The sequence below is a fragment of the Juglans microcarpa x Juglans regia genome, chromosome 7S (genome assembly GCF_004785595.1).
Source record: "Juglans microcarpa x Juglans regia isolate MS1-56 chromosome 7S, Jm3101_v1.0, whole genome shotgun sequence".
Lineage (NCBI taxonomy): Eukaryota > Viridiplantae > Streptophyta > Magnoliopsida > Fagales > Juglandaceae > Juglans > Juglans microcarpa x Juglans regia.
In genome coordinates, this window is record NC_054607.1 from 16,615,753 (window position 1) to 16,631,058 (window position 15,306).

General features: G+C 33.9%; 1 protein-coding gene and 1 long non-coding RNA gene across 4 annotated transcripts; one reads left to right on the forward strand and one right to left on the reverse strand.

Moving 5' to 3' along the window:
* Positions 1 to 3,135: 3,135 nt before the first annotated feature.
* On the forward strand, positions 3,136 to 10,692 carry LOC121241581 (transcription factor TGA9-like). Of its 3 annotated transcripts, none has more exons than XM_041139408.1 (13): positions 3,136 to 3,362; positions 3,458 to 3,603; positions 3,746 to 3,837; positions 4,199 to 4,275; positions 4,574 to 4,834; positions 5,624 to 5,668; positions 5,796 to 5,855; positions 5,966 to 6,043; positions 6,211 to 6,250; positions 7,023 to 7,294; positions 7,437 to 7,658; positions 9,453 to 9,599; positions 10,352 to 10,692. In XM_041139408.1, exons 2-13 carry the CDS (start codon positions 3,494 to 3,496, stop codon positions 10,364 to 10,366), a joined length of 1,419 nt encoding a protein of 472 aa, XP_040995342.1. In that variant the 5' UTR covers positions 3,136 to 3,362; positions 3,458 to 3,493; the 3' UTR covers positions 10,367 to 10,692. The 3 variants fall into 3 exon arrangements, with proteins under 3 accessions (XP_040995342.1, XP_040995340.1, XP_040995341.1); XM_041139407.1 differs by having other exon boundaries at positions 3,143 to 3,362; positions 9,453 to 9,595; XM_041139406.1 differs by having other exon boundaries at positions 3,141 to 3,603; positions 9,453 to 9,595.
* Positions 7,330 to 9,103, reverse strand: LOC121241582. Its single transcript, XR_005935743.1, has 2 exons — positions 8,702 to 9,103; positions 7,330 to 7,361 (listed from the first exon to the last, which is right to left on the reverse strand). It is a non-coding gene; the product is annotated as an uncharacterized LOC121241582 (long non-coding RNA).
* Positions 10,693 to 15,306: the final 4,614 nt, after the last annotated feature.

A 15,306-nucleotide genomic window follows, 5' to 3' on the forward strand; every position in this document is an offset into this window, starting at 1 on the left:
CCGAAGCACCAATTCATCCGGTGATACAATTGAAATTCTGGCAACAATAAGTAAAAACTAACGTTAGATATAGTGGTAGAGGGCAAGTGCCGCGTAATCATTTTGAAAAAGAGTATTAAAAAATTATTATTTTTTATGTAAGTATTGTATTTACTCCCTTTTTTAAAGAGATTATACAGTATTTACGCACTTTATAATTATAAATATCATTTTAAGTAAAAAATAGTTACATATGGTATGCTCTTCCCAGTTTTCAATTTTGCTGCTTTCTGCAAATTGTATTCCTATCATGCTTAGCTGGCCTCTCTCCATGGAAAATGTCATGACTCATCTCGCCCATTATCATTTCGATCCCATATATTAGTAGGAATTGTTGCACCACCCCGTGACTGATTTGTTGATTTTAGGCTGCTCTGAGTCAGCAACTTCACCATTTAACCAACCTAATCAAACGTGAATAATTCAGGAATGACTCAATTTCTAGGAATTGACTGATCTGCATTCATTACTAGCTGAAAATTTTGTGAGTGATTTGGATGTAGATTTGACAGTTGGACTGCTTTGTCTAGATATTTACGTTTTTTTTTCTTTTTTTTTTTTTTTCATTCTTGACTTATCATAATTTCTCACTACCATCTGGGGTCTATTGCTAATCATTGGCCACCAAGATCTTTCTTATAGGTAAAAGGTCAACACCGTGATTTATCTTCAATCCTAGCTTCTCTTCATGGCATTTCAGCTCAAATTTCCAATTTCCATTTACCTTTATTAGGAGCTGACATGATGGCACTCTAAAAAAACTTGGATACCCAAAAGTGGGATTGATGTAAATTAATCATAAAATTCAAGTTGCTCTAGATTAAAGCAAGTGTAAAACAGGTAAACAAGTAATATTATAAGCTTTAGTTCCTTCCTTAGAGGACAAGCAATGACTTAATCCAGTTTAATCAAAATCTTAATAATAATAATAATAAATTCTTGGATTTGATCCTGACCAATCACCTTTCTTCAGATAGAGTAGGGAAGGAACTCCATGGATACAGAAATCTAAGGCTCCTCAGCATATCCTTCCATAACAAGAACATGCTGTAAGGTTTATTGGGAACAAAAGTGGCAGCACCTAGAAACAAAAATAAAACAATTTAAACCTAATCCATGAACACTTCTCTATTTGAAACAAACACTTTTTTTAGGCCAATCATTCATCATAAAAAGAATAATTGGTAGGAGGCATATTACCTACAAAGGTAGTAGATGAGCACAACATAAAATATTTCCATCCAACCTATTAATATGAGAAAAAATGATTCCCATTAGTTTAAATTCTCTCTCTCTCTCTCTCTCTCTCTCTCTCTCTCTCTATATATATATATATATATATTCCTCAATAATGCTGGCCATGGATATGTAAAATATATGACTAAGTCTGGAAATAATATAGTTAATCTATCCATCACTTTCTATACCCTTTAATTTTTAAATAAATTTTATCTCGTTTGTTTTCGTAGATGAGATAAAATGAACTGAGATGAAAGTTGAATAAAATATTTAGAATATATTTTTTTTAATATTATTTTTGTTTTGAAATTTGAAAAAATTGAATTATTTATTTTATTTTATATGAAAATTTGAGAAAGTTGAAATGATTAATGAGATGAGTTGAGCTGTGAAAACAAACGAGACTTGAAGTAAGAGTTTTTAACAAAAAAAAAAAAAAAGATGCAATTTAAATGATCAGTAATTAATCAGGTTTCTCATGAAAGGAAACATTGTTTTAGGACATGGAAAAGAATCGAAACGAGGCCTGATGCAGAATCAACTCGAGCATAACAAGGAAAAAGATGAAAACAGTAGTCTGGCATGAAGAAACTGCAGCAGCTTCAGGCAAGCTCTACAGGGATGCCAAAACTTCTACAAACGGAAAGGAATCGTAATATGGCTTGGTATTAGGTGATGACAGGAAATGGATGTTGACCCATCAACAAAAGGGATAATTCCAATAAAATACATCTGATCAATAGCAAGGATTATATTATAAAAAGTGGAGTTTTTTGCTTGTGGATGATTATTCTATTGTTATGGTTGAAATGGTATGAGCAGAAGCTTCAAATAAAAATAAAATACCCCCCCCCTCTCTCTCTCTCTCTCTCTCTCTCTCTATATATATATATATATTATATATATATAGTTGTTGTCAAAAGTAAACTCAATATCCCTCTTTGGGGTGTGAAAAGATCTTGAAAACATCTTTAGAGCTTTTTGCTTGCTCTTCTTTTACCATCTTTTGTGTAAGAGAACCTTGTCTCTATCTCCTATTCAATGTTGGATTTATTGTACTTTTATTTGGAAAGTTTATTTTTCTTCTGCAAGTGCTTGAGGCCCTGAAGAGCCCTGTAAAGGAACCAATCACAAAACACAGGCGGTTGGAAGAGAGAGAGAGTGGAGTAGGAGTCAGTGATTCTCGTGGGTTCCTGCCAAAGACCCCACCCTTTGTTTTGTTTCCATTTTTATTTTCACACCAAGAGGAATTAATTATCAAGTATACAGACATGTGTCACTTTTGTCCTGATACATTATGTCTATTTTATTAAAATTAATTTTATATTTATGTAAACAATTTTAATTACATAATTTCATTCATATTTCAGCTAATAATTTTTCTTTGGCGGATTGGACCATGCAAGCTACTATATATCAATGACATAAAGCACAACCTTGAGTGCTTTGAACACTGGTCTATGGTAAAAATTCATCGGACAAAGAACCGATGTGCGCACAATGTGGCGCAATGGGCAGCTTCTACGCAGGCCCTTGGAAATGTTCCCCTAATCCTAATCCCACCAAGTTTACTGAATTTCCCCAGGTCCACCTGTGTAATATAATTAGATTATGATCAATGCTGAATATTTTTAATGTAGCTTTAATATCACCTTGCTTACAAAAAAAATAAAAAATAATAATAATTTTTCTTTGGGAGGACCTGAGAGGCTGCTAAGTGCTAAGGACAAGATTTTCTGTACGGTGGGGATGAGTTTCAAAGTCTCATAAATATTTATGACCATTGGGATGATAAAGTAGCCTAAACAGACTAATCACTCAGGTTTCTTCACAGAGGAGGAAAGAAACAGATGGAGACACCCAGCATGAAAGATCAAAAGGTTAAAAGAGAGAGAGAGAGAGAGAGATCATCTCAGAAAAAGACTGGACCCTCTTGTGGCTACTTAAATATACTTTGACAAGATATCTTTGATCCTTTGCTGCTCTCTCTTCCTCTATCTCTCTCTAGCTCTCTCTCCCTCTCTATCTCTCAGCTGGCTTTTGCTGCACATAATAATTCTTCTTTGAACTTCCACAAAACTGAGGTAAAACAGAAATGAAAGATTGGGAATATTTCTCCAAGTCCTGATCTTTATTGTTTTTCTTATGGTATTTGTTTCTGCAACATGTTCCCTTTCAGTTCCTTCCAAATGAAAATAGTCTGAGGTGGTCCTGCATGGCGAGCCATAGAGTTGGGGAGACTGGTTTATCAGACTCAGGACCTTCAAATCACCATGTCCCTTATGCAGTTTTTCATGGATTTAATGCTCCTTCCACAAGTTTCATGTATGATGGCAATTTTCTTCATTGTTTTCCATCAAAATCTTATTTAGTAATGCAAAATCCTAAACGGAATCCCTTCTTTTCTCAGTAAAAACTTGATTTGGCTTTGTTTGCTTCTCTGCTCATGTCTGTTTTCTTGGTTTAGCAATCAAGAAGGATCTGCTTTCGATTTTGGAGGGCTAGAAGAAGCAATTGTGCTGCAAGGAGTTAAGATAAGAAATGATGAAGCTAAAGCACGTATGCTTCTCTCTCTCTATCTATCTACCTATCATTTCTCCTTTTGTGACGCATGACGGCAATAACCAACTCCTAAAAGCATAGAGACTAGAAAGTGAGGTTTGAATATGTCTACAGAAGGCAGGCAGAGAGAGTAGGGGGGTTTACCATTTCCAATACTGTAATGATTCCTAGAGAAGAGACTGGGGTGGCGTGAGGCTGCAAACTTAGAAACCTGACCTCCCCAGCATGATTTACTGACTCCATAACTGCAGAAAAAAGAGGGGGGGATTAGGTTCCTCTACCTTTTGGAACTTTGAAGTCTTTGGACCCTTTTAATTTTGGTGATCCTCTGAAGATTTGGCTTTTGTGATTCTTGCAGCTTTATTTACAGGCAGGCCTGCAGCCACGCTGGAAATGTTCCCTTCATGGCCAATGAGATTCCAGACCACCCCAAGAGTAATAGTCTACTTTCTCCGTCTTTGACCATCAATTGTCGTATGAATTCTAGATAAACATGCTTAAAAGTTCAACCACAGCAGAACATCCCCATAGACCATTTGAACATTTCACTTTCATGATACAGTTTTCAAATTCTCGTTTGAAAACTTATTTTTTTAAGTTGATTATGTGTTGTTTGGGGATGGATTCTTAGATACAGGCCTGTCTGCAAGTGAGTCTGTTGTGGGGACTATGCTTCTTTCTGGGCTCGATTCCCATGTGAGAAATTTCTTTTTTGGTGCGTTTCTTACAACAGGGAAGTTCAAAATCAGGCGGTGAGAGTACCGATTCAGGTTCAGCAGTGAACACACTTTCAAGCAAAGCTGAGGCCCAGTTCGAACCAGAATCTCCCATCAGTAGAAAGGCATCTAATTCCTCAGATCAGCAGGCTTTTGATCAGAAGCATCTACAGCTTCAACAGCAACAGCAACAACAACTAAACCAAGAGATGTCAAATGATATATCAAGAACAGGACCATCGCAGAATCAATCAGCTGTCAAAGCATCCCTAGAAAAGGTTCTTAACCTGTTGAGTTTAACTGTTAATCTTGCAGTTCTCTCTTTATCCCATATCCCAAAACTCTGGAAAAGGGTCGTACCTTTATTGTTATTATGTCTGTTTTGATCTCTCTCTCTCTCTCTTTCCCCCTCTCGGCGTATCTTCATATAAAACAGCACAGATCCCAACAACTCTCAGAAAATCAAAGAAGTGCAGAGTTTCCCTGATTTCTGAATGATTTTCTGAAGAATGCCTGACATGAAGAGAGAGAGAGAGAGTACTGTGGACAGAAAAAAGAAAAGAGAGAATCTTCACAGTAGTTACCACTCTTTTCTCATTATAATAGTGACACACTTCACTCAACCCCTTTAACTCAAACCAAAAACTTCTTGTTTTAATCCCTGGATCTGTTTGGGAAATAGGAACCAAATCACAGCAATCTGAAAAACCTTCTTGCTTTTAGCCTTACATCTGTTTTGGGATTAGAACAAACCACAAAAAAACACCAAACACAAAAATGGCAGATAATGATGTCTTCTGCTATCCTTATTATGTTGATGATTACCTGCCTCAAGGCCAGTGCTCAAATCTGTATCAGAAATCAGAAATGCTTCCAAGAAATTCTGTGAGCTCTCCTATGCTTAAAGACTAAAATAACAATAATAAAATATCTATTTCAGTCACTTTCCACAGTCTTGATATCATCTCTGCTCTAACAATTAATTTTCCTTAAAAAATGATCATCTGTCATATTATATGATCTTTTCTTATTTAATATTTTTCTATATTTTTGGTTTTTCATTGCAGAGGAATGGAGACGGTTCAACTTCTGAGAAACAACTTGATGCTAAGGTCCTCCATCAATACACTAAAAAGTTTTTCCTTGATATATATTTTTCTTTTTAAAAAAAATTTCAAAACTTTAATATTCTATGGCATTGACGTTTTGAGCTGAAATCTTGAGCATTAATGCTTTCAGACATTGAGACGTTTAGCTCAAAACAGAGAAGCTGCAAGGAAAAGCCGCCTCAGGAAAAAGGTAATCATAAGGGTAACATACTTCTTCTTCTTCTTCAACTTTGGGGTTCAAACGTTAGAATCTGATAACTCTCTCTCTCTCTCTCTCTCTCTCTCTCTCTCTCTCTCCAGGCTTATGTACAACAGCTAGAGTCAAGTAGAATAAAGCTTACTCAGATTGAACAAGACCTACAAAGAGCGCGCGCACAGGTTCATGCATACTTGCTTTAATTAATTTGTTACAATATTTTACAAATAATTGAAAAATATTCTTTTGTTTTTAAAAAAAAAAAAAAAGAATTAGTGTTTCAAATTATGGACAGATTAATTAATATTAAATAAACTTATTATTTTGGGCTGTCTGACTATAATTATAGGGGGGGCTATTCTTGGCTGGTTGTGGAAATCTAAGCTCTGGTGAGTTTTCTTAAAGATACATTAATTATCTTATGATCAATGTATTTTATATTAAATTAATGGAATATCCCAAGAAGCAATGCCCTTGGTCGTATGTATGTGTGTGTGTGTGTATATATATATATATTGTAAAGAAGATCACACCATGTGGTGGCTAGTGATAATTAGGTAAAAAGGAGTGCGTGTAAAGACACCATTTTGCTAAATTTTGTTTCCCTAAATCTTTTGTCAAGCCATAATCGTCAAGATTAAATCGGTTTTTATTTATTTATATATTTATATTGATCTTAACAGTCAAACCTAAACCAATCGATACTACAAATAGTCAACAACAATAATTTGAAACATATTTTCTCTTAGGAAAATGTAAATATATTCTAAAAGCTGCCGGTACTACTTTTCCAACATTATTATGTGTGTATACATGTACATGTCTTTTGTAGTACGTTTGTCCACATGAAAACTGTTAGATTTAGGAAATAAAAAATGAGGACAGAATAATAATTCTATTTGAAAATTTTTACACCGCACACGTACAATTCATATGACATAATTTGATTGAAAAGATAAAATTTTAAAAATGAAATTATAACACGTGAATGATGTATATTTCAATCCATGATCACTTCACAATATAATTGTATCCTAGTACTACATGTTGAGTAAATATTATAAGTGGATCGAAGAGGATGATCAAGGGTAACCCATTTGCGAGAAACAATCTGTATATATATATATATATATATATATATATATATATATGATATTGTAGGAGCTGCAATATTTGACATGGAATATGCAAGATGGATAGAGGACGACCACCGGCTCATGGCAGAGCTTCGGACGGGGCTGCATGCACATTTGCCAGACGGTGATCTTAGAATAATAGTTGACGGATATGTTTGTCATTACGATGAGATTTTCGAGCTCAAGGGAGCGGCTGCCAAATCTGATGTATTTCACCTCATTACTGGCCAGTGGATGTCTCCAGCTGAGCGTTGCTTCCTCTGGATAGGCGGTTTCAGGCCCTCTGAACTCATCACGGTTTATATATATATTTTTTAATTTTCTATTTTCAGTCCATACTTTTAATTAATTCATGTGCTATATACTATATATATAATTAATTAAAAAAATAGATTTATATTTATATAATTTTTTAAACCTTTTTTGGGGTGTTAATCAGATGTTGATAGGTCAGTTAGACCCACTAACAGATCAGCAAGTGATGGGAATTTCCCGGCTGCAACATTCCACACAACAGGCTGAGGAGGCTCTCTCCCAGGGCCAGGAACAGCTCCAGCAGTCTCTGATCGACACCATTGCGGCCGGGCCGGTCATCGACGGCATGCAGCAGATGGCTGTTGCCTTGGGCAAGCTTGCCAATCTTGAAGGCTTCATCCGGCAGGTAATTAATTATTAATAATTAAACCAGCTCGATCATTATTATTGTTGACTAATTTATTTCTTCACGAGGATCTATTTCTTATATATATATATATATATATATATATATATATACGTGCCAATATATATGCATGCAAGCTGTAGAAAAAGATATACTTTTTTTTGTTCACAATTAGTTGAGGCTCTGAAAATGATTTCATACGTATATAGCTAGACCTGGTACTGCCCATGCACTGCCCGCGCGGCCAGGTTGAAAATAAGCCCGGTTTAGGTACGTACGTATACTAACTAGTTCTCAAACCTTCAAAAACTTTGATGATCAAAGTCCTAGTATATATAGCTAGCTAGCTAATTTCTTTAGTTATATATATAGTGGCCAGCAAATATTCAAATTGTAGATGCTGCGTGGGTATCATGGACTAAAGTACTTGTAATTATTTCATACTCATTTTCGTCGCAAATAACTCATTATAAATACTTATTTTTCTTGTAGTATGATTAATCCCATCTCAAAACAGATCCGATATTACTACTCATCAATCTTCCTAGCTAGCAGCTGCAGTAGTACCCGCCCACCTCCATTAACCCTAAACCCTCTTGATTGCCTCATTAATACATATCGGCCCCTAATTATATAAGAAGAGAAAAATTAAGGTATTAATTAGATCTCACGGCCTGGCTAACATCTGCTTGCATGCCCACGATGGATCGATGGACATGATCCATGGAGATGGCAAGTACTCGATCTAGCTTAGCTGCTAGCTTTGCAACATGTATTGTGAAATGTGTTGTGTGGCCGGGTATCATTACTCTTTTGCTTAAATCGTACATCTATATAATTATTCCCAGCTGTTTTTGTGCCTGAAGCTAATTTGGTTGGTTAACTACGTTGTTCAAATATTCAAGTTCATATATATTATATATTATATATTATACGTAGCTAGCATGCAGCTTGTTTGTCTCGATCGATCCTAGCTAGCTAGAATTGTTTTGTCGCGATTCAAACTTCCCAAGTTAATTACACCTCATGACCTACACACACACATATATATATATATATATATATATATATATTTATATATGTATTGTAAATTTGTAATTCAGGGTTAATGATCATGATCTAAATTCCAGTAGTACTTATACATGTGATCTGCCATGTATATAATGTGGTGGATTTTCTACAACTTCTTCCATAGGAAGTATAAGAAGTTCATCTGCAAGATGTTGACTGCTAGGGTTTTGATGTGGTATTTTCATCTTATTGTATAAAGGATGTTTCTATCAAAAGTTGGTCTGAAAGTGATGCCCGTTGAAATAAAAACCCTAGCGGCCAGACCTATCAACAAAACTTTAGAAATAATGATCCATGCATGTGGGTTATCTTTATCAATATTAATTAATTAACAAAAAATATTATAAAATTTCTATTTATATATATAAAAAAAGGGAATAGTCCAAATCCAGATCAGATAATTCAGACGCATTCATGATCAGTTTCAACCTCATTTGAAATTCTTATGCATGTATAGTTTATCATCATGATCATGTCTATATATGTGCCCTTGCATATATGACTAGCCCCACTAACATTTCACGTACTGATCTACAGGCCTTACGTTGGTTGTCGTTTAATGTGTACTGTGCATTATAATATAATATGTATATATAGGTGTTAATGTTGGATTTTGTTTGCTTGGATATTCATGCATATTAATCATAATTCATATATATAATGTATCGATGAACTCGTAGCTAATAATTATTTGTTCATTCTTTTTTGAAAACTGATCTGCAGGCTGATAATTTGAGACAGCAAACCCTTCATCAATTGCGTCACATATTGACTGTCCGACAGGCAGCCCGGTGTTTTCTTGTAATTGCAGAGTACTATGGCAGACTTCGAGCCCTTAGTTCCCTTTGGGCATCTCGACCTCGAGAGTACGTAAGATCAAACGACGTCGAACACCCCAATTAATTTAATGAATATATATATTCTATTCTCAATTAGTTTGAAATATATATAATTAATACATGATGAATACTTAATTTCTTTATTATGTTTCAAAGAGTAAACAATTCTAAAGATAAGAAAATTTAAATTTTTATAAACTATTCTTTGTCTACTTGTCTTAATGATCAAAAGAATATTAATTGGTATATAGACTATAGTTTTTCAATATATATAATATTAATGAAGGGGGCAGTGACTGATTTTGTGATATGATATATCATCATTTGATCAGCCGGGAATATTTCTTGGTGCTTTTTAAATCAAGTCATGTGTGAAATCAGTACTACTTGTTCCAAAAGATTAAGGTGATGGAAATATGTAGATTTAATTATTTATATTATATTCTTAACACTCCGGCTATCTTAATAAGTATGCTAATCAACACATAAAATATTTAATTAAATGAAGTAAAATGTAGATCAATCAGATCAATTCGGGCTCAGGACCTCTTATATTCTGATACCATGTAAAATGATTAGTACCATTTGTCTCAAAAGTTTAAACTGATAAAAATAGGTAAATTTAATTATTTGTATTATATTCTAAACAATGTTACAATATTTACTCGTTCGTGATGGCATAATTAATACTTAAGGTGCACTTTAACTAATCTTTCTTCTACATTTTCTCTTACATTATGATCTCTTAATTTTCTGTACCTGCGCATGCATGCATGCATGCAGGAGCTTGATGAGTGAAGATATGATCTCGTGCCAAACAACCACGGATTTGCAAATTGAGCATCATCCTTCGCAGAATCATTTCGCAAACTTTTGATGCTAAGTCCAATGGAGAAATCCTGCTTATCCTCTGATTTTTCTTTCATGGCCGCGCTGTTGGGATTTCTTCGAGATACTTCAGATATTCGAGGAGATAGGACATAATTTCTTCTTTTGAATTAACTTGTGTTATTTGATCTAGAAATGTTATGATCATGATCTTCTTCATGTAAATTTATTTTATGAGTACGTACGATTGAGAAAGCTTTCTACTTGCTTAAAGAATGAGGAAAAATTAGAAAATCGATCAAAGTTCCAGTGTATTATATATTAATTATATCTGTAAATTCAGCATGTTATATATGTTCCTTCAAGTACTAATAGCTCTAGCTCTTTCCTTACAACTATATATATATATATATATATATATATAAAATATCCATGCCATGCATGCATGTCAAGACGCTAACAATCAAAAATAAGAAAAAAGAAACAAATGGGTCAATTACATTTTCCCCCAAATAACACTAAAAAGCCGGTGGCTGCATATTATATATACAATATGCAGGAAGTTGATCAACATTTCAATGATACCTGTGATTAGAGGAAATTTAATTCATATAGTCAATTAAATTAAGGATTTAATTGGTAATTAAGCTAGCACTCGTACAATTAGTCTAATAAATCAGTACAACAAATAAGGTATTTGGGACGAAAATCACATATTCGTCTCAAAAAATATCTTTTGGGACGAAATTAAGCTAGACCATTTGATCGCGTTAGAACGGATTTTTTTTGGGGACGATTTAAATTCATCTTGGAAATTCGTTCGAATGTAGTAAATAACATTCGAACAATGAGGAACTGTTCGAACGGGTATTTCATGGCCGGTCGATCGATACCAGTTCATTCGACCAAATACACATGAAGAAACGTTTGAATAAAACAATTGATGATCGAACACAAATAGTGAATTGCCTGTTCGAACGCGTTCAAACGGCGTGCAATTTTTTACCGTTCAAACTCTAACTTGCGATGCTCGAACGGTTGTGTCCGATTTATATTTGTTCGAATGTTTGATGAGAGTTTGAACGGTTATTATTTTCTTGGACAATACTAATTTAAAACTAAATAGATATTTATATTTCAAAAATACATTACAAATTGTTTAATATAAATAAAACTAATATAATAAGTCAGAACTAAATAAATAAAATACTAATAATACTAATAAAATTATTAGTATATGATATATAATTGTTCAATATACAAAAACACTTCTAATGAAAATCAATTGTTTGGAGGCCTGAATTGTTGCATAAGTATCTGCATTTGAAGCTGCATCTGTCTTTGTTATTCTTGCATTTGGAGTTGTATTTCTCTTTGTTGATCTTCTTGCTATTTTATGCGCATTTCCATGTTTGCTTGTTTCGTCAATTGAGCATCTAACTCCTGTTGTTTTGTCATCAATTCTTCGATCCTAGAATTTGTATTCTCTAACGCAATGACAGTAGTACTTGACGTTGATGAAAAGCCTGAAAGCTTTACACAGCGACCTAAACCCCTCAAGTAGCCCGAATGTTGACCCAGAATTTGTGTAAAAATTTCAACATCACTTGTTGATGAATTATGATCTGATGCAGCTTCAGCACGGAAGGCAACCATTTTATTCTACACACAACATATAAAATTAATATTGACATAATAATTTAAATATGGTTAATTAAAAGAAATTATAATACTTACATAATTCTCATGAGTATCGAGATGAGTCCACTCTCCATTACTATTAGTATGTGATGCAGTATATAATTTTGGTAGATCATAATTGGTGTCTGACTCTTTTTACAAGAGATATTGTTAAGATATAAAGTCTATATTAAAAACAAACTATATAAAATAAAAAAAATAAAAAAAATACATTACCAATTTCTGAGAGAGGTGATGGAAAGATCTTGAGCCTTCATGATGATAAATCTTTAACTTCGATCTATTTGTTTTGTTTATAGAACCTCGCTCCTACATAGAAGTTGTAAAAGTTAGTAAGTGAAAATTACAAATATGACACATAAAGAATTTATTTAATTTACCTTATATGATGAATTCTCAAATATGTCGCAAAGTTTTCTCCATTATTCAGGTTGGACATCCTGAAAAGGATGCTGGCGTGCATCTTTCTTGTTCTCGTACTTCTTATAATGCTAGTGATACCTAACCTTATACTTGTGGAATGCAGTATATATCATCTTTTCGACAGTCCTACACTCATATCTCAAACCAAAATTTAGTTCGAAGTTATCATTGAAAAATTATATACACAAAGATATTATCATTTAGAATATTAAATAATATTAATGTAAATTTATTATTTAAATATTACGTACCAAACAACGCGTCTTTATAAGCTCTTTCACATCTTGCGAGACTTTATGCCATGAACTCGTAGCCAAAGGTGCATAAGTTCGTGTAAAAGTACCCACATGCTATGCAAGCCAAACTGCTTATTGTCCCTCGCCTCCGGTATGTTCATCAGGAATGTTAATCTTAATCTTACATACTTTACGATATTTCTCCAACGTCACACTTCTAGTATTGCCTCGTCCGTGATGGGATTATACTGTTATCTCTATAAAATAATATTAGTTATTTACCTTGTATCAATTTTTATATATCATAATTGAAAAAAATGAGTATTAACTATTTACCTTGTTTCGTAGAGTCAGTCTCTAATGGTGAGTCAGACGGAGAGTTAGGAATAGGTGAAGATGAGATGCGAACTTCCTTCGTCTTTGGTGACATAATTGCGAGATACTGTATAATGTGAACACAAAACTGATCAATCATTTGTATCAGTTTCATCTATAGATTCGCTCTCATCATCTATAGATACTTCAGATGAGTCAACACTTTGATCAACTGTCGCCTCAACTATTTCAGCCTCAATTTCTTCCCTATGTAATGGGATCATCTCATACTGGCTCAAATCCACAAATAAGTTAAAGGCATGTTGACTCTCTTGATATGCTTCTTGAGTAGATGGATCATCTTCTTTTTCATCTTGTCCCTCCGCCTCAGGGATAACGTCATAAGTATTTTTAGGAGAAAACTTTTGTATTGCTTGCCATTGATTTCCTAACTAAGGATCGTCTAAATAGAATATTTGAGATGCTTGGGAAGCTAAAATAAAAAGATAATCTTCATACCATTTTTTTGATGTATTAATACTCAGAAAATATTCATTTTGACATTTTTCCCTTCAAGGATTATTTAAATCCCACCAATCATACTTAAATATATAAACCACAAGTTCTCCCACATATCTCATTCCAATTATATTTACAATAATTCCATAGAAATCAACATTATCTCCATTATAACTCCCTTCTATAAGGATACTACTATTTTGTATTTTCCTATAAAGTTCTCAATCAATTGTGTAATACCTACTTCCTTGAGAAATACATGCAGCATATCGAGCAACGCATCTCCAGGGGTCACGTGCTAGTGCATATAGTTTGTCTGATAAATCGTTCGGATTACTCGCATGCATTTGTACAATCTACATATTAAATAAAGTATAAACACTCAAGCATTAACAATCCTTTTTATTTTAAATATGTTAGTGCAAAATTGCATCTGTATTAATATCATTACCCGTTGTTCGAACCATTTCGAGAACTCTTGTTCATGTCTTTGGTCTATATCATTTACTCTTAGTTCATTTAGCACGTTAATATGATCACTGAAATTAAAAATTACCAACAATAAGTATATTCGTATAATTGTTTAATAAGTAAATTCAATTATTAATTAAGAATTAATTTGAACTTACTTCAAGTGGCTTTCTATCTCTGGGCAATTATTTAGCATGTACCACTAAGCTTTCTCGAACTCCCTTGTACACAAATCATAACCACGCTGAACACCAAGTGGGTGTACTTGTTGGGAAAATACAGAAAATCCGTTCCGTTGTCTTGCTTGGTCAACATCAAAGTTTATTTCCGGCCGATCAAACCTTGTGTCAATGCCGTGGAAGTATTTGGAACAGAATGTATGCCACTCATCATCAATATATGTTTCTGTAATTGATCATTTTGGACGGGCCTTATTACCCATTGTGCGTTTCAACTTTCTAAGAAACCATTCAATAGGATACATCCATCTATACTAGACTGGTTCTGCAAGTCGAGCTCATGTGGCAAATGAATGGCTAAGTGAACCATGATGTCAAAGAATGACGGTGGGTAAATACTCTCCAACTTACGCAATATAACTGTAATTTCTCGTTCCATACGATCCAAAACTTCTACATTCAACGTTCTAGTACATAAATTTTTAAAAAATGCGCCCACCTCAATTAATGCAACCCGCACATCTCTGGTCAAGAATCCGTAGATACCATCAGGCAAAATACACTGTAAAAATACATAACAATCATGACTTTTTAGTCTAGTAATTTTCCAATCATTTGTTTGCACACACCTTGTTAAATTTGAAGCATACCCGTCCGGTAATTTAATTTTAAGCAATCACTCACAAAATGTAGCCCTTTCGTTTCTTGACAAAGTATATCACCCAATTGACATGTAAACAGATGAACCACTTTATTGCAAGTGCATTTCAAGTCTAATTCCCAATGCTTTAGATCTTTCTGTGAGTTTATATTATCTTTCGTTTTACCTTCAATTGACATCAACGTTCCTAACACGGAGTCGCATATATATTTTTTAATATGCATAACGTCGAGACTATGCCGCAATTTTAACGTCGACCAGTAGGAGAGTTCAAAAAATATACTTTTTTTTTGTTCAATTTAACTCATTCGCACTTCTTTTTCTCTTTCATTGTTTTTTACCAAAATTATTACTTCCAACATCCACAAACTGTGCAATAACATTTTCACCAAAGAAGAATGGTGG

What these genes read in the sequence shown, in the direction of transcription:
- LOC121241581 (XM_041139406.1), top strand. Translation starts at nt 3,494, where the DNA reads ATGGCGAGCCATAGAGTTGGGGAGACTGGTTTATCAGACTCAGGACCT. An exon ending in AAATGATGAAGCTAAAGCAC is followed by an intron (nt 3,838 to 4,198) that starts GTATGCTTCTCT and finishes TGATTCTTGCAG; the next exon opens with CTTTATTTACAGGCAGGCCT. An exon ending in TCAAAGCATCCCTAGAAAAG is followed by an intron (nt 4,835 to 5,623) that starts GTTCTTAACCTG and finishes TTTTCATTGCAG; the next exon opens with AGGAATGGAGACGGTTCAAC.